The following is a 19,075-nucleotide window of genomic DNA, read 5'->3' on the forward strand; positions in this document are numbered from 1 at the left end:
ACATTATGTAATGCATTTTTTAAATAACAAAATTTTACCATGCGCCGTGAACTCATTTTTCGGTTTTAATTTTTAAAATATTTTCTGATATATCGTAACGCATCTAAATTTCCTTCAGTATGATTAAAATCATTTGTTGTCTGATTATGTCTACCAATTTTTTTAATGTAATAGGATCGATATTCAGAATAGATTTTAAAAATATATATATTTGGAATTTTGTTAAATAAAAAAGTGAATTTTGACACGATTGGTACATACGTATAAAATTGTGTAAGCTTGCGAGAGCAATTTTTCACAATATTAATGCACGTGTCAATTCATTAGTGCAAGTTCAATAACTCTTAATTCCTTTACCTTATAAGTTAGTACTGTCCATATCTGTATGATATTACCTTCCTGTTGTGTTTCGTTCATTGTGTTCAACATTGTTGTTGTTGATTTGACCTTTTTTGTACTATTATGCTCCATGTGGAACATCTTAGTGAAATGAAAAAAAGTTTTAAAAAGCTAGATTTGAATTTACACGTAATGTTTTTTATGTTGATGATGTGTGCATTTTGATTTTGTCATCATATTTTGAAAGTGAAACATAAATAGGATTGATATGAATAAATCATAACAGTTTCACACGTTTTCAATTCATCCAATTGCATGTATCAATGTTAATGAAAAGTTTTAAATCATGACTGGTATTTTCTGGTCATTAACAGCCGAAATATAATAAGAATTGATACTTGATATATCATCGAAACTGGCAACCAAAGCCTCTCACATCATATCTGATAAGTAATCCTTGTTGATACAATTTATCTTGTTGATATTCATATTGCAATCAATCTGATTAAAACCAGATCCTGAGATCCGCTCACTTTAGATCGCTACACTAGGCGATCTAAGTGAGCGAATCTCAGGATCTGGTTTTAATCAGATTGTATTGCAATAACTTGTCTCATAATATTTCGGCTCGGATCTTATTATTTCTCGAAAATTTCAATAATGGTCAAAATATTACATGCCAACATTCTCCAGATTTTAGGAGTGTTTCTTCGAACATTAGCCATGAAATAATAATTATCATTAAAGTGATAACAAACAGTGATCAATCTCATAACTCCCATAAGCAATACAAAATAGATAGTTAGGCAAGCACCCACCCCTGGACACACCAGAGGTAGACTCAGGATTTAAAAAGTAAATGAAGCATTACGTGAAACCAATGTCCGTTTTATAAAGTACTAAGTGTTTTCATATTATATCAAAACTACTTATAGTTATAGATACGTTCATCTTAATATACACTATTTATATCAAAACTACTTATAGTTATAGATACGTTCATCTTAATATACACTATTAAAACAGCATAGATTTGTTGATTCAGGTGATGTCACGTGTCTTTGCACAAGATAAAGCTGGAGCGGTGAATGTGACAGGTAGGTCCTCTGTGTTGTCAGAAGTCCGTGTCTTCCTGGGTTTTTTTTTTTTTTTGTTTTTGTTTTTGTTGTTGTTGGTTTTTTTGGGGTTTTTTTTTTTGTTTTTTTTTTTTATTCTCCATAGCATTTATGAGATTAGCCACAGTTCGCTATCTTCACCTATCATAGTCAAACGTCAAAAACTTTTTTTCTCGGAGTCAGTGTTTATACATGTTGTATTTAGATAGCTTGGTCAATTAAAAACCATAGAAGCATTCGAAGCCTCCGTTAATCTTTTTGAGGTGTTAGGAAATCAAACTTTATGACAAAGACACTTCGAGAATAGCTGACAAGTTGAAGTCATACATGTAAGTGCATACAGACAACACAAAATTTGATCAGAAATCTATACATGAACATTCGGCTCAATGGGGCTGTTTTAATGACAAAATGAATATCTGGATGATTTTTTTTAAAAATACATTCGTTTAACCCGATAACATACATGTACACATGTATACAACAAAACCCCACTCTTTCTACCAGACCTACCTACTATACCAGCCATGTTGTTTTCTATAATACTTCCTTTGTATAATCACAATTCATTTCCAAACATTCTGAATATGAGCGTCTCACGGGAAATCCATAAACCACTACGATCAGCCGTCATAAGTGTAGCTTCCGCGTTATGTTGACAGCTTACATCAAGTTTCAGTTTTAAGTTTCAAATTCACTTCTGTTTATTTTCAAGATTCATTCACAAATCCCATTACTATAAACACACTAGATCCCAAAATCTCATTACTGTAAACAAAATCCGATTCCATAAATCATATATATATATATATAGATAGATAGATAGATATATTAGAAGTTGATTCGGCACAGTTGTAAATAAATATTGAAAATCAGAACGACACATTCCATAATATATATATATATATATATATATATATATATATATATATATAAGCACTAAAGTTCCAACAACACCCGGTACCTCAAAGTGTCGGATCCACAACATGGATACAAGGTCAAATACAAACAATTATACAAAGGACTAAAATGACCAACGACACGAACAACCAGATTGTCAAATTTTCGGGACCACCCGTCCCTTCTTCGGGACAAACGAAAAGAACTACATAATGTGGACAATATCAACAGCGAATAATAACAAAAACTACATATAAATACATCTAGCACTATAACTACACTAATCTACATACGTATTTACAACGCAGACTACATGTGTTTTGGTCTTTAGGCTTGCCAATCAATGTTAAAAGTGGAGCGAATTAGGACATGCCTTATTCGTCCAAAGAGCTGATCCAATATATGTATATATATATATATATATATATATATATATATATATATATATAGTGAACCAGATAGTTGTGGTTTCATTCTCATTCGAGCTGTATTGGTCTTTGACAGTAACTCTTTTGTGACTTTATTTCAACATCCCTTTATCTATTATCCTTCGTTTTTATATGGACGTGATCGCACCCACTGCAGAGAATGGACATAATTTCCTCCTACATAATAGACGTACAGACAACTCATTATTCACATTTTATTATTTTAATTAGATGAATTTTATTAATATTCAATCCGAATGTAATGAAATCAGATAGGAGAGGGATACATGTTCCTTAAATCAATAGGGTCCCCATTGGCCCTCGTTCTCTAGAATAAAGTAAGCATTGTTTTCTAACATATTTGTTTCTTCAATTCTGTTATCAACTATGTGAAATGTTTGACTTTGGCCATGGGTTGCAGGATCCTCCACACAATTGTCTCTCTCAATTACCACTGTTCCATAATATTCAGGATCGATGTTGAGGCCATTATGAACAGGAAGTGCGTGGTCATAGTATTCTTCTTGCTCAGCTGCCACACCTCTTTCAAACAGATGATTATAGATGACATCATCCTCCCGTTGACGTTGGTTTTGTTTTATTGGGCGGGCGTGAGAAATCTTAACTTTCTGCTGAAATTGCAATAACATTGATTGTAAGTAACATTCTTACGACTAAATCTTTTGACACACATTCTGAATGACGACATCAAATTCAGTGGGGTTGGTGTAGAGACTGAGGTATCTGGCCATCTATCATAGTGATTATAGTTTCAAAGAACGTGGTCTTGGAATCAGATACATGGTGCATTTCCCCAGTGGATCTGATAGAGTTGTCGGACAAGTTTGCAAAGGCCATGACATTATTGAGATTGTATTGGCTGTTGCTCTACTTCATTTGAAAGTCTTCTATGAAATACAGCCAGCTTAGCGGCCTAAACGGCGATTGCATAAGTAACCTGCGTTCCATACGATAATGCCATTTTAGTTCCCATGGCAGTGCCACTAATTTAAATGCAGTGATCACCATTTGACATGAACGTATTGACGATTAGAACATAGATGATCGATCGATCGATAGATAGATAGATAGAGTGTCTCACAACATATACCGTTGCCTCTCAATATACTTACAGAATCAGTTATTTCACTGTAAAGGTCACTTTCCCGCTTATTTCTGGGCTTGGAGTGTTGAATATCTCTGGTAAGGGTTTGCCCGTATTCGTTCGTATTGGCAGTTCTTTTCCTAACAAAATATATAGTCAAAACTGTTTCCACGAAATTCCATTTACATAGAGGATTGGTCATTCATACTGCATACTTACCCCGGATAGTTACTGAGGTAGTTAAAGATATGTATGCCACTCTAGAAAAAAAACCTGCAAAAGTATTCTGAAGTCAACAAATCTTAGTTCCATTGTTTAATGAAAAATAGTTTCAAGAGTAAAATAATATGAGGGGAAAACATTAAACTCCCTGCGGGATTCGAACTCACGATTTACAAATCAGTAGTAACATGTTGTTGTTGTTTTTTTTAACTTTTTTAACTTTTATTTAGCGGTCACAGTTCAACCCATTGATATTACCGGCTACACAGAGAAGTTTAAAAGGAAAAGAAATACGACGATGTTCTTATTCCATTCTTATAAATCCTTTGACTAAAATATATGATAGATCAACATTGATTTTATCGTTAAGCAAGTGTTTTTGTTGCTAAAGACTGTCATTTACGATATCAGTGAGTAGTACTTCATTCATAAAAGCAACAATGTCGTTAGAGTTGCCTTTCCTTTTAAGCTTCGAGGTGAATATAATATTCGATCTTTCCAACATCGAAACAAATTTATATTGGGAATTTCCAAATACATAAGATAGGTTCTTATTTCTTGGTCGCCCAATGAAAGCTTGTGACCTTTGTCGCTTTCGACTAAGCCTTAAACTCTATTTGATAACGGTGAACAGTAGCCGGTTCCAGTGTTTTCAATTATTCAATCATATGATGAATAAAAATAACTTGAACCGACTAGGACCTGCACTTTTGCTGTAAACGAAAATGATCCACAAGATATCATTAAGTAGGTTTGATGTTTTGAATTATTCATTTTATACAATGATATGATAGAATAATGAATGCCAATTTCTAGGTAAATATGATGTTTTATCTATCCGAGAAGTGCAATATTTACCGAGGCCGAAGGCAGGGTATATTTTGGGTAGATAAAGTAACGTACGGACGACAAAAATATCATAATTGTTGTATCTATAACATACATTATTAAACGTGTATGTGCATAAGGAGCACACAGAGAGAGAGAGAGAGAGAGAGAGAGAGAGAGAGAGAGAGAGAGAGAGAGAGCAATTGATGAAGATTGTGTTGCAATAAATAATTTAGAATATTTTAGCTCACATGTCATATTTTTTTCCACGTCTTCGCTGACACAGGCAAACAAGAGTTGTAACTGCCACGCCCACCAATAGACCAGCCGCCCCAGATCCCATTACTGATCCATAGAATGTTTCTTCAAAAAAGATACTCTCTTTAAAACATGTAGTAAATACCGGAAGCAGATTTTAGCGAAGGTGTGTTGAATTTCGCCGTTTTAATTACTTTGGTTAGTTGTACATGTATATTATTTAACTCGAGAAAATTTCACCCATACGCATAGGTAAACATTACCGGTAAAGGGCTGAAGATTTAGGCCTATGCTTGGTGCCTTTGAGCATCGAGGGTTATTCATCGTGCTGTGACACGGGACCTCGTTTTTTTGTTTGTTTGTTTTTTGTTTTTTCCGGTCTCACCGTAAGGACTGCTCCATTTAGTCGCCTCTTACGACAAGGAAAGAGTACTGAAGACCTATTCTAACCCGGATCCCCACAGCGAAGTTTTATTTAGTTCATCGTCTTCTAATCTCGTTAATTCATACAGAAATAAAACAGTCAAATTAAAAACTAGCTGGCACAGCAGCAATGTAATCCCTCACAGATTTCTGAAAATTTATAATTATTTATAGGTGCAAGAAAAAGTCATATATTACGCAACACAAGTTGCTCATTCAGCAGTATGCATTCTTGATCAAAATGACACGCACAATCATTATATCTGCTACAGGGTGGTTTGTTGATATTTAATCTACAATAACTTTTCCACAAACGTACTAGATTAGTAAGTTATTGATATAAAGAACTTCCGAATCGATTTAAACAATTACCGCTCAACAATGAAAATGAACCGATCTATTTCGCTTTCTTTCGATACTCCATCTAAACTTAATGTTTGCCATTGTGTGTACAATGACCAACTCTCATGCGGAAGTCAACACAAGGAAGGATATTGATGTGATTTATGATACACAGCCCGACACGATAGAGCCGGAATTAAGGAGAACGTGGTTTTTTTTTTTTTTTTTTTTTTTTTTTTTTTTTTTGAAAGTTAGCTTCTATATTGAATTTCTCTTCACAAGAATATGATAGCGAGTAACAGCGGGAAAAATAAAAGACCAATAGGTCACAGTGCTGATCTGAGGTACATTGCCAGTGGCGGATTTTCAAATTTAAAGTAAATCGTGGTATCTTGTATAGAAAAATGTACTGAACGATAAAAGAAGCAATGATTCCTTATACTCCCGGAGAAATAAATAGCAAAATCTTTTGATTTCTTGAATAACTTCATTAGGAGGACTTTATTTTTTTTCCAAAAACCCTTAAAATTTGCGTCGTATTATTAATTTCACCTGATTAGAAATGATAGAAAATAGTACAAATGACTAAATAGGAAACAGTTCAAGCCCTCTAAAATCTGTTAAATCCAGGAGCTTACGGGGGCTTCGCCCTGGACCCAGGCGGCCCCCAGCCTCATAAAGTGGCGCCCCCCGTAACTGCAATTTCTGGATACGCCCCTGATTGCTGATACAATCGTGCATGTGTAGTGCGGAATATCCGAGTTCCTGTAGTGCGGAATATCCGAGTTCCTGAATAGTTAATTCCCTTTGTTCAATTCTTACCCACGGTGAGATACAAAATGTATCGTCGTATTCACGGGATGTGTACACTGTACAAATTTTTATTGCTGTGTTCTTATATTGACTAAAGGATGATTACCAGACGTCATGCATACACCCGAACGGCAGGAGCACACACATTTATTAAGTTTATAAGTTTGATAATAAAATAGCGTAAACACGAATCGATAATCACCATCATCACTCGTGTAAAAGAGGAAATAAATGATAATTTCGTATTCGATCTAATGGCGTAATTCAAACAAATCATATTTGATATGGTATGTTTAATGTATACCAACGGCTGATATCAACGAAATTTACGCTTTCATAACTTTTATCTTTGTTTACATACCCAGTCTAATTTTGGATGTATACATCTTGCACCCATCCAAGCGTTCAACAGGATACTGAACGTACCTTCATCACAGAAGAGCTGATATATCGGAAATTGTGTATTCTCTGTAGGTCTATTTATCCCAGCGAGGTAAATACACATACATGTAGCTCCGCAGATAATGTACCCTATGTTTACAAGTGATTTTGAAGTCTTGTAATTTCAGATTTCTGAGAACTGTTTGGTTGTAAGATGTAAAAGCCAAGGAATAATGCCTGTCAAAGTGATGTTGTTTACTGTGTGACTGAGATATCAATTTCACTGCAGCATTGTGATGTCACGTTGATGTCATTCCATCATTTTAAAACTATTCTTACGTTTTCTTTATAATCATTGTGGTAATAAAAACACGAAGTAACGTTAAATTAATGTTCAACGAAAATTAGTGTTTCATATCTGTATCATTCTCTGTCTTACAATGTCTAGATGAAGTTATGAACATTCCGTATCAAACCGTGTCTGTCACGTGACACGATATGTTTCCAGCAATTGATTTGCTTCTGAGCAAGTGCAAGATACTGAAATTGTATAATCAGAAATACAAAGGGTCATAAGAATGAGATCAATTTTAAAGCAACACAGAAATGTTTCATACCTTCCTCAGTCAAATTCATTAAAATGCAGGTTTTGATGTGCTGGATTCTCACAAGATATGTAAACAAGGCTCGTGCCATATAGATTGCTTGATAGAAAATAGCATGTTTAAACAAAATTAAATGTGCTAAACTCTAGAAACTATTAAATTATGTTCCTTGTAAATTAAAAAATATGCGTTTACTTTTACTGGTATATATAGCTTATATGTAAACAAAAACATGGCACGAGCCTTGTTTACATAACAAAGAATTGTGAGCTCTGTATCTCCCATACACCGCGACACCTGACATTCAAATCATTGCTGACCATTAGAAATACACTAGTTACGCACTCTAAACATTAAAAATGAAAAAAAAAAAATAAGATTTGAAAATTTTCAGCTCAAATAGTGTCCATGCCCCTAAGTTTCTTGAATAAAACTATGTGACTACACCATTACACTCACCTTGTGCAAATTGCCACCTGCCACTTTGATTGGAATGCAATCCAGAATCCTCCGTTTCGTCTGCATAATATAAATGTAATATTTAATTTTGATCATCGCAAATCATACAATGCTTATTTTCTAGATTTTAAATCTGAGCTGCAATTATCATGATCATACACTGTATATGCTATGTCTACTTTTAACTGAATGATGGGTAGAAGTAGCTCCTCCCCTCCCTGTTGTAAGTAGTTGTGACGTCATTGTTGATGGCGGCGGTGGTTTTGTGGCAGTTAGGGTTGTTGTAATTGGTGTTGTTGTTGATGTTGTTGGTGGTCTTTGTGTTGTTGTTGTTGTTCCTTTGCTAGGATTATTTCCTACAGATTGTTGTCGTAAAGTGAAAACAGAGACTACTATTGCTTAATATTGATTTCTCTTTAAACATACACATCCTCATCGAGAACGTTTCAGACCCACCTATACACCATCCTCTCAAAAACAGATACACTCTCCAAAAAAATATACAAGCGTTTTTTAAAGTTTATGTTCTTATCTTATTGGCATTGAATTTCCTAAATATGCATATGATGGATCGTTAACATATATAAATGATTTTATTCAGAAAGTGGAATAATGATTACCCGCATCGATTATGTAACGCCAAATTGAAATGATACTAGTATTCTATAGTTAATGGTAAAAATTAGAATTCTTTAACAATCCTGTAAATAATATCATTAAGTTCATATGTAGCTTTTCAAATCCAACATTATATGATAATAACTGTTTACGATGACGTTTTCAACATGATCCTGGAACATGACTACGAAAGCGTATGTTAATGTAAAATAAAAACAGCTCAGTCGATTATGTTTCCCTTGCTAACTCACATACCTCCCGTAATACAAACCACCTTAATATTTCCCGTATGTCGTTACACCTTAATATTTCCCTTATGTCGTTACACCTTTACATTTTGTAATATAAAGTTTGTTATCAAGTTGAAAGGGCAGTGCATTTAGTGAGAAATGAAAGACGGGAAACAGCACAGATTTATTACGGACAAAATCTTGATCAAGATAAATATTTTATTTTAATCGTCCAAAAATATAATAAGGCATTGTTTTCTGTGGGTGATACGAAAATACTTAATCATTAACGTAGGTCGCGGGTTTACAGACCCTTTTTTTCTCACTCGAAAACCCCACCTGAATTTGACCGATGTATCTTGACAATGTAAATACTACTCTGTGAAAATTGTTTTTCATTCAACAGCACAGTTTTTAGTAATTACGTCTTCAACATATAATTGTTTTAACAGTAGTAACACTGTTTTCCATTATAGAAAATAATAATGATTGACTTTATTCATTGAATGATTTAACTTAAAATAGACAGAATTTGGTGTTGTTCAACTTGATAATATTGATATCAAAGCGAAATAAAAACAATTTGATAAATATTTATGGAAAAAAATTATGGGGTAATCGAGTTCGTTTTTTTTTAAAGAAAAATATGTCAAAGTTTGATAAAAACCATCAAAGCAGCAGTTTTTAACAAATATGATGTTACAAATATTCGCGACGTCATTCAACAACGTTATTCATTTACTTTTCATGCATCACTTAAAAAAGAACTCAAAACAACGTTATTGACTCCAGAGGCCAGTTTCACAAAACTATCTTACGACTAAGATCTGTCTTAAGACCAAAATTTGTCATAGGATCCATCATAGCTGTTTCACAAAACTGTCATATCTTAAGATAATAAGATAATAAAGATTGTTAGAAATCTTAAGACATCTAGGTACTTGTCTTAAGTCTATACTGAGCTATGTTTTGCTAAGAGGTAGGTAGCTTATCCGGAGGGAACGTGGTTTCAGGGACAGAAACAATCTATTAGACTATATGGAGGATGTGGACATCAGTGATAAGCTTCGTATACCGCGACATGTGTTCTTTATGATGAACTCAATATTCATTTAGAATATCTCACAGACAACCTTGATTTCTACTTTCCCTGCTTAGTGTCTAGGCAGGTCCACTTTTTCTTAAATTCTTCCCCCGATCGGACGTGATCTGTTGAATTTACCGCATTGACTCTAGTAATGACTTCATAGCATAGGAATTGTAGTTTTGAAGGGGAAATCAAATATGTATGGAAAAAAGAATCAATTATTCACAAAATATGTATCGCAAAATTTCTTATATATATATATTATATAAATGGGTACATCTATTGCGCTATATATCTTAATCATCTTGCGTTACTAATAATTGAAATTATTTTCTGCTTTTGCGATCGCATGATCGCAGTAACAATGAATAAACTAATACACTGTATACATGTAATAGTATGATTTTATTTTTGAATCCCATTAATAAATGTTCAATTTGATATAGTTTAATCATGTCTTAATATTCTAACCAGAAATACAGCTAAAACTTTTTTTCTATTTTACAATATATTTATGTTAATTGAACACACACATATACACACACCCTCACAAACACATAGAAATGGTCCTTTCCCCAAGCCAAGCAACCCCTCGAAAACATCAACGCAATTTAAAACTATAATCATTTTTAACTTGTAATTTGCAGATGCACTTGAAACGTCAGCTACGTTTTCTAATTTTCGACCAACTTTGAACAAATTCTTGTTCTTTTTACATTTAGAGTCTTGAGCCCGTTGCAGTGTTTGAAATAACCGTGTGCTCGGCCGCCCGAGACGCATTACCACGGGCGAATAAATTTCTTGGTATGAACGCCCGACTGGACGTGATAAAATTTTAGATGAATCAACTTCATTCAACTTCATATTTGTACCTGTAACTTCGTCAATTTTGTATATTTTACTGTTTATTCTACCGTATATCAAAATTTCAATAAAATATAATGTACTACAGAAACGAATTACGTCCGTCGTACTTCCATCGCCAAACGCTCGGCATCAGGTGTGAATGTCAAGGGTCCTCGGAGGTGACCTTAAAAACGGATGACCCTTGTCACAGAAAGTGTGGCACGTTAAAGAACCCTCACTGCTCAATGGCCGTAAGCGCCAAGCATAGGCCTAAGTTTGAAGCCCTTCACCGCTCTTGGTGACGTCTCCATATGAGTGAAAAATTCTAGAGAGAGGCGTTAAGGAAGATACAATCAATCAATCATTAGAAGATAGATACACATCCAGCAATACATGTAAGAGTAATTTTTAAAAATGCAGTTAATTACTTTCTCAGGGACAGTAGGTCTTTGGCAGGGCTAACAACTTTTACAAGCAGTGTGCCCTGCATGTCTAGCTAATTTTACGGCGAGTTTCAAACACTCCTTGGGGTGAGCAGTTGTAAGATTTAACTTTACTAGAATACACGCATTGTTTATATGTTGTTCCCGGCATTCATTTGTAAATATGACCGATTCTCTCTCTCTCTCTCTCTATCTCTTGCTCAAATTTTTTCCAGGTGGTTCTGGAAATGTTTCCAGAGACATTTCCAGCATGATACATCGAAACATTTCTTTATAGGAAATCCCTGTCCAACGCTTTTTCATTATTTAATGTTGTCCGATCTTTGCGAAATTTGGGGTAGGAATAAAATTATGAACTCGCCATTTTCTAATGTCCGTCATAAACGCGTCAAATCTCTGATTAAAATTTTCATGAACTGGGGAACCCCGTCCGATTTTTTCCGGGTTGTTCTAAAAATGTTTATAAAGGCATTCCCAACATCGCCAGCTGTCTCACCTCCCCAAGTTGTCCGCTGCTAAACTTTATACAGTAACACGATAAAACATACTACTCGCCGAAATTTTGCACCGGAAACGAAAGGAAGACTTAACAAAATTAAACGAAGCATGTTCTAATTCGATAATAACTGTTGGTAATATTTATATGATATCAGTAAAATATAATGTTCTTTATATTCAGTCAATGACCCATGTATACTTTATTCAGACAACTGTTACGTCACAAATGAATGTGCACGTAAATAGACGTTGAGTCGTAGGATTTGCATACCCGAAAACGATGACGTAAGCAAACCCACGACCTACATGAACGTTAATTAAATGTTTATATCCGCACACACACCTTTTTAACACGATGACACAAGAGATCTTTGGAACATATAGCTCACCTGAGCGTGTCGCTGATCACAGAGAAAAGCAGAAATCTATTCAATACTGGAAAATATAGATATCTTATTTTACTCCTTCATTGTGGCCCCACCCTGCCCTTCTTAACTGTGTCAAAAGTCTTTCACTTAGGTTTCATCTTTTCTGACCTAGTGATTCTTCAGAAGAATATTTTGAAATGACCCCACCATTTTTTGAACTCTAACAATGAACATACATGTACCTTCATCAAAACTGAACGAAACCATATGAACATTTTGATTGCCCCAGGTACAACATTCCTAGAAAATCTTGGGAAAAATAACTCGATAGCACCAGAAAGAATCTTCGGACTGACAAAGTACAATAAATGATGCGAAACTTACCTAAAATGATGATTGCCAGTGCGATGTATAACTGCATTTTAGTCATTTTGATAAGACACAATGTTACGACGAACCATGCGTATTAGCGTTCTACAAGACAATGATATATTTATTGAAATTTTCTTAAGTTATTTACAATCTTTTACAATACCCATACTTCCTTGTAATTAGGTATTTGTTTCCCAATTGAATTTTGCGTTACAAAAATAGGGCTAAACCCCGTATCTAAATTAAATATTCCTGTTAAACCCTGAAATTAGCAGGAACAGGTGAGATGGTTTAAAACTTGTACATAAGCGTATATTCCTAATTCATTTGTTTGACACTATGGTATGCATACATGTATGTATCTTATTACGCAAATACACTCAAAATTCATCTGAACACAGAATTTTTTGTAACGTAAATAATAAGTAATACGTTTTGTTAACATCATGAAAGGCGCAAATTCATACTTCCTATGCAATCACTACATTCCCCGTACTTTAAAGAATTTCTTTGCTATAAGTAATAATTGAAATTGTGAAGATAACGAATTTGGTAATGCGAGGATGGTTTACATGAGGTCAAGAGTTCAGGAACCATATTTTGCAGGGAAGTATATGTACTGTATATCCTAAATGCAGTGGCGTGAACACCCCCTCTCCCAAAAATTAAAATAGATTCTGTACGCCTATTGTGATTTTTCCTCGCTTATCAACCTCATGTTTAACCAGTGGCAGATCTAGAAAGTTCTGAACGAAAACGTGCAGTATACGGTTGGGTGTCTGGGGGCTGTCATAAGATTCCTAGTGGGTCAAGGGCAAACCCTTGATGTGGGACTGAAACTACTTAGTTCTGACAGAATAAAACGTTCATGTTTGTTTGGACATTTCTATAAAATAAGACCATATTTATGAGGGGTAGCGCTGAATTCGCCATTGCTAGCTACGTGTTCAACTAGTCCTACACGGAGCCGGCAGTGGCAGCTCTTTGGTTCATGACCGTAAGGTCGTGAGTTCGAGATCTGCTCCTGCCGTGGCTGCATCAAATATAAATAGTGATTGCTCCATCGCCAAACGCTCGGCATTGAGAAGTGATAATCTCGGGTCTTTCGATATGACCGTAAAAGCAGAGATCCCGTGTTGCGCCACGTGTTGGCAAATTAAAGCCCCCCCCCCCCCCCCCTCTCTCTCTCTCTATGGCACTGTACACTAAGGATAGGTCTCTGTTGTACTTCACCTGCAGCTTGTGACGTCTCCATATGAGGGGGGAATTCTCAGAGGAACATCGACTAATGAAATCCTTCGTAACAAATCAAAATTAACAATCGAAACGAAATATAAATTACGATTTATCGACCATGTAGCAAGATTTATTGAATACATAGATAACAAGATTACCAAATAGCAATCAAGATTTACGCACTAAACGAAAAATTTTACAATGCAAATGGAAAATATAGAATACAAATGGTAAATTATACAATATGAATATAAAATATGCAATACAAATTCTTAAAAATCCAAAATACAATGGAAATTACACAATGTGAAAAATTATATATTAGAAATGTAAAATATAGAATACAATTGGAAAATTATCCAAAATGAATAGAAAATATGTAAAACAAATAAAATCAAAATACAATGAAAATTATACAATGCAAAGAAAAACCATACAATACAAATAGAAAATATAGAATACAAAGGGAAAATTATACAATACAAATGGAAAATATCACAAACTGCTACGTTTGACATGCCATACAACGAACAGTGGTCAATCTCATAACTCCTATAGGGAATTAAGATTTTAACAAACACTGCGCCCTAGATATACCAGAGGTGGGATAAGGAGCCTAGGAGGAGTAAGCATCCCCTGTAGACCGGTCACACCCGCCGTGAGCCCTATATCTTGATCAAGTAAACAGCGCATTCCGTAGTCAAAATTAGTATGTAAAGAATTGTCTAACAACACGTCAGACAGTATTTTATCCAATGACAGGATATATTGGTAAATTAGAACGCTATAACGGCCGTAGAATTTACAAAATGCAGAACAACTCCTTGTGTGTCGAATCAGTTGAGATACATAAACACCATACACAGGTGATAATGGAATATTGCTACAAAAATATGGGGAGCTGACGATGAAGAAGCTGAAGTCATCTCGATTGTCATAAAGCTGAGTTGTTAGCTTGACATTAACATTAATGTTCAATAAAATATCCGAGTACGAAGCAGATGTGAAAGACTCTGTGGTGTCTTTTATTTCAAATTCACTTGGATATATCGAATTAACATATGAATGAAAATGACAATTGCTAAGAGATAAGATGTCCAACATATATCTAAATGTCGAGTTAAACAACAAGAGATTTTTCTTCTCATATAAAAGCTCTTGAATAAATTAATATGAAATATGATTTACTCTAGTATGAAATACACTGTAGAAATTTGATCTGTATGCGAAAATCTTCACTTACACATGTGTTCAATATTCTTGTTAATGATATGCAAAATTCATTTCAATTCAACAATCATATTATTCATATCCGAAATCCTGATTTATAATCCATCATGTCATCTATGTTTGGAAATCTTGATTTATATTTGATCATCTTGTTTATTCATAAGCAAAAACCTTGATTAAAATTCGAAACTCTTGTTATTCATCTGCACTAAATATTTGATGTTTGATAAGTCTTGATTTATTTTCGATAAATCTTGAGTTTTAATCAATAAATATTGGTATATGTTCGATAAATCTCGTTTTTATATTTTAAAAAATCGGTATTTATATTCGATACATGTTGATGACCAGTGAGTAAATCTTGATTGCTATTTGGTAATCTTGTTATCTATATATTCGATAGATCTTGCTACATGGTCGATAAATCGTAATTCATATTTCATAGTGTAAATAACATGATTATCGAACTTAATCAAACTTTTCGCATATAAATAACACGATTATCGAATATAAATCAAGATTGTTTTAATATACATTAAGATTTATTGAATTTACATCAAGACTTATTGACGATAAATCGAGATTTATCAAATGTACATGCGCATCCAGATATTTATCAAGATGTATCACATATAAATCAAGATTGATCGAATATAGATAGTATTTATAGAATATAAATCATTAGGAGTTTTGAAAATAAATATCAAGATTATCGAAAAGAAATCAACAGGATTTTCGAATATATATAAGATGATCTTCCTAAGTAATGTAAATGATAGGATTATCGAATATACTCGTAAATCAGGGTTTTCACATACAAATAACAATATTATTAAATACAAATCAAAACTTTTGAATGTAGATAATCAAGATTCTAGAATATTAATCAAGGTTTTCGCATATGAATAGCAAGAATATCGAATATAAATCAAGAATTTCGCAAATGAATAAAATGCTTATTGCATATATCATGATTTTTGCATTTAAGTAACAAAATTGTTTGAAAACATAAGTCTAGGTTTCTAGTTCAATGTTTTCATGCCATGGAAAATCATATTTCATATTACTAATTGATTATATATACATTACTTATAGCGTAGAGATTCTTTAAAGTGCACGGAATATAGTGATTACAAAGGAAGTATAAAATTGCGTCTTTCCTCATGTTAAGAAAACGCATTGTTCATGATTTACGTAACAATACATTCTGTGTTCAGATATATTGTGGGGGTATAAGATACATATTAAACGTACCTTGTAGTGTAAAACAAAATGCATGAGGAATATAATTTTACATACAAGTTTTAAAACCATAATATTTATTCCAACTATTTTGTTTTAAAATTCTACGGTTTACAGGAAATATTTAATTTATGTACGAGCCTCATTTTTGTAAGCAAAATTAAATTGTAAAACGATGAAATAACTAGACGGAATTAAATTGGATTATAGGAAGTGTAAATTATCACCAAAAAGGCATTTTTAAATTAGAGTATCCCTGTGTCGTAGAATGCTGATGTGGACGATTTGTCTTAACATTGTGTCTTACCAGAATGACTAAAATACAATTAGCTAATTACTCTGATCCCCTATTACTACACTAGTGTTGGTTTAATTGATCTGTACTCAACAAAAACATATAGCTACGGTGAGTTGGTGCAGCATGAAGAAGCATAGATACAGTTATACATCTATCTGTCAATAATCATTGTAGGTAAGTTGTGCATCAGTTATTATAATATCCGCAAATGAAGTGTGGAATTAATGGCATCACTTTGTCAGTCCGTCCGTCCGACTGTCCGTAGAGACACTGTCCGAAGATTCTCTCTGGTGCTATCGAGTTGTTTTTCCCCAAGATTATCTAGAAATGTTGTATCCGTGCGCTCAATATTTTCATGTCATTTTGTTCAGTTTTGATGAGGGTATATATTTTTCTAGAGCTAACAAAATGTGTTAAACACTATATTTTCTTTCATTCATATACTAGTACTTGACAAATATTGGCATGGTGGCATGTAAGTGAACTGTCCTAACCTCAGTCCAGGTCATTTGAACAAAGCTAGGTTGTCGGAAAAACATATACTTTAATGCATAAACCACATGATACAATCTTATGAAAATGTGTTTCAATTTATTTCCCAGTAACTAAATCATGCCTTATCTGAACGGTAATATCCTACAGTGTATAGTATATGGTAAAACGGCGCGTGTAAGTTAATTTACTTGCCAAGAAAAGAAAAACATGGACATTTTATACAGACACTTCACCACTTATTCTGAAGTAGAAAATTGTATGAACCCATCGTTCGGCTGTACACAGAATGTTTGACTTGCGTGGAATTAGTTCCAATCTTTGGAATGATTAGAATTTTACATAACAACCAGAAATGGATTGGTGTTGCCGTTAAACAAAGACTACATGACCAAACTATGCAAAAGTGAAATACTGATATTGATACTTCATCTAAACTTGTTTTCAAATCGAACTTTGAATGTGAAAAGTACCTAAGCGTATTGCCACTAAATTCAGAAAAATACTTGTACAATTCCGTACTTTGATCACCGCCTATTGTTCCAGCTGGAAAGGTGGACAGGTATGCCATTTAATGAAAATACAACAACGGAGAGATCTGTGTTATCAAACACCATTTTGTAACGTACGGTTTTCTCTGTGTGCGTGTCAATCTCTACCCAGAGTTGTAGTGAGTGTAAGGAACGATAACTCTGGGTAGAGATTGTGTGCGTGTGTGACCGTCGACGTCTAAATGTGCCATCAAACGTGATATTATTCGATGGTACAGTATGAAAAGGAGGAAATTTAATATTCCCTTTGAAACGAATAGAAAAAATATAGGTTCAGTGGTCAAGTGTTTGTGCAAGCACGTGCGTACATGCATACCGGTTGTAACGCCCCTAGTTTTTACATTCTAGACGCTCTTTCTTAATTCTAAGTTATTTTGTAACAGTTGGTCTGACGTCTTCACCATCTTAAAAGGTGATCAGTATTTTTAAGGTCATTACCATTCCATCAAGGTCATTACCCTTCAATTTTCCCGCTATTTTATAGTTCAATGCATACATTGTTTTGAGATCCATCATTCAAGTTATCGGTATAGCTAATGGTTATTTCTGCGAAACGACTATAGTGAATAAAGGTTATACTGTAACACAGAAATTGGCATCTTCTCCTTTCCTGAAATTGGAGTTAAAAAGAGTCTAACGTAGCCTGGAAATTGCATTCCTGATTTTGAAGGAAATGCGACTTTCCGGTCTTTACTGTGAAATATTTCAAATATGACCCAATATGGATGAACACCACGGGAGTATTAAGCCCATTAGAACATATCTAGTTGTATGTACATTGACCAATACTAGCACATGCCTAAAAACGTGTTTATCGTATAGCTGATGATGTTCCTTATATCCAAAATAATTACCAGAGTAATCACGAATGCCTTTTTCCAAAGAGAGATAATCAAGAAAGGTTAAAAAACAGGATGGGTCATTTAAAAATTCTGAAGAATCACTGGTCAGAAGAAATGAAACCGAAGTGAAAGTTTTTGACATAGTAAACATGCAAAGTCATTTAAAGCATAAGAGTTGAGTTTTAAATGGTGTATTAAAGGAAAAATATACTCCCTGAGCGCCTCACTGACTGTCAGCACAACTTCTATCCTGTGTAAGGTGCTGTATTTTTATTCTATTTTTTACATTATTTTCATCTTTCCAAGGATTTTGGTTTTGTTTTTTTTTTTTTTTTTTTTTTTTTTTTTTTGGTGATATTTGTGTTGATGTAAATTCAGGGAATGGATTGAAATTCTATTTGTGATTTGAATTAGTACAGCTTTTGCGATTTTCAAGGATTTATTCCAAACTGCCTTGTATCTCCTTGGACGGTTGGTTGGTTGAATGCTGTTTAACGTCCCTCT

At 34.0% G+C, this 19,075-nt stretch overlaps 2 protein-coding genes across 5 annotated transcripts in view; both read right to left on the bottom strand.

Moving 5' to 3' along the window:
* Positions 1 to 2,115, bottom strand: part of LOC125655036 (uncharacterized) — a 13,034-nt gene extending 10,919 nt beyond the window's left edge. For all 4 annotated transcript variants that reach the window (XM_056143511.1, XM_048885157.2, XM_056143510.1 and 1 more), the window contains exon 1: positions 1,968 to 2,115. In XM_056143511.1, the coding sequence (XP_055999486.1) occupies positions 1,968 to 1,983 (16 nt within the window). In that variant the 5' untranslated portion in view covers positions 1,984 to 2,115. The remainder of the gene's footprint in view (positions 1 to 1,967) is intronic.
* An 871-nt stretch (positions 2,116 to 2,986) lies between these two features.
* Positions 2,987 to 12,784, bottom strand: LOC125654920 (uncharacterized). Its single transcript, XM_048885029.2, has 6 exons — positions 12,693 to 12,784; positions 8,398 to 8,574; positions 8,219 to 8,278; positions 5,189 to 5,300; positions 3,916 to 4,027; positions 2,987 to 3,414 (listed from the first exon to the last, which is right to left on the bottom strand). Exons 1-6 carry the CDS (start codon positions 12,736 to 12,738, stop codon positions 3,082 to 3,084), a joined length of 840 nt encoding a protein of 279 aa, XP_048740986.2. The 5' UTR covers positions 12,739 to 12,784; the 3' UTR covers positions 2,987 to 3,081.
* Positions 12,785 to 19,075: the final 6,291 nt, after the last annotated feature.

This window comes from Ostrea edulis, chromosome 7 (genome assembly GCF_947568905.1).
Source record: "Ostrea edulis chromosome 7, xbOstEdul1.1, whole genome shotgun sequence".
Classification (NCBI taxonomy): domain Eukaryota; kingdom Metazoa; phylum Mollusca; class Bivalvia; order Ostreida; family Ostreidae; genus Ostrea; species Ostrea edulis.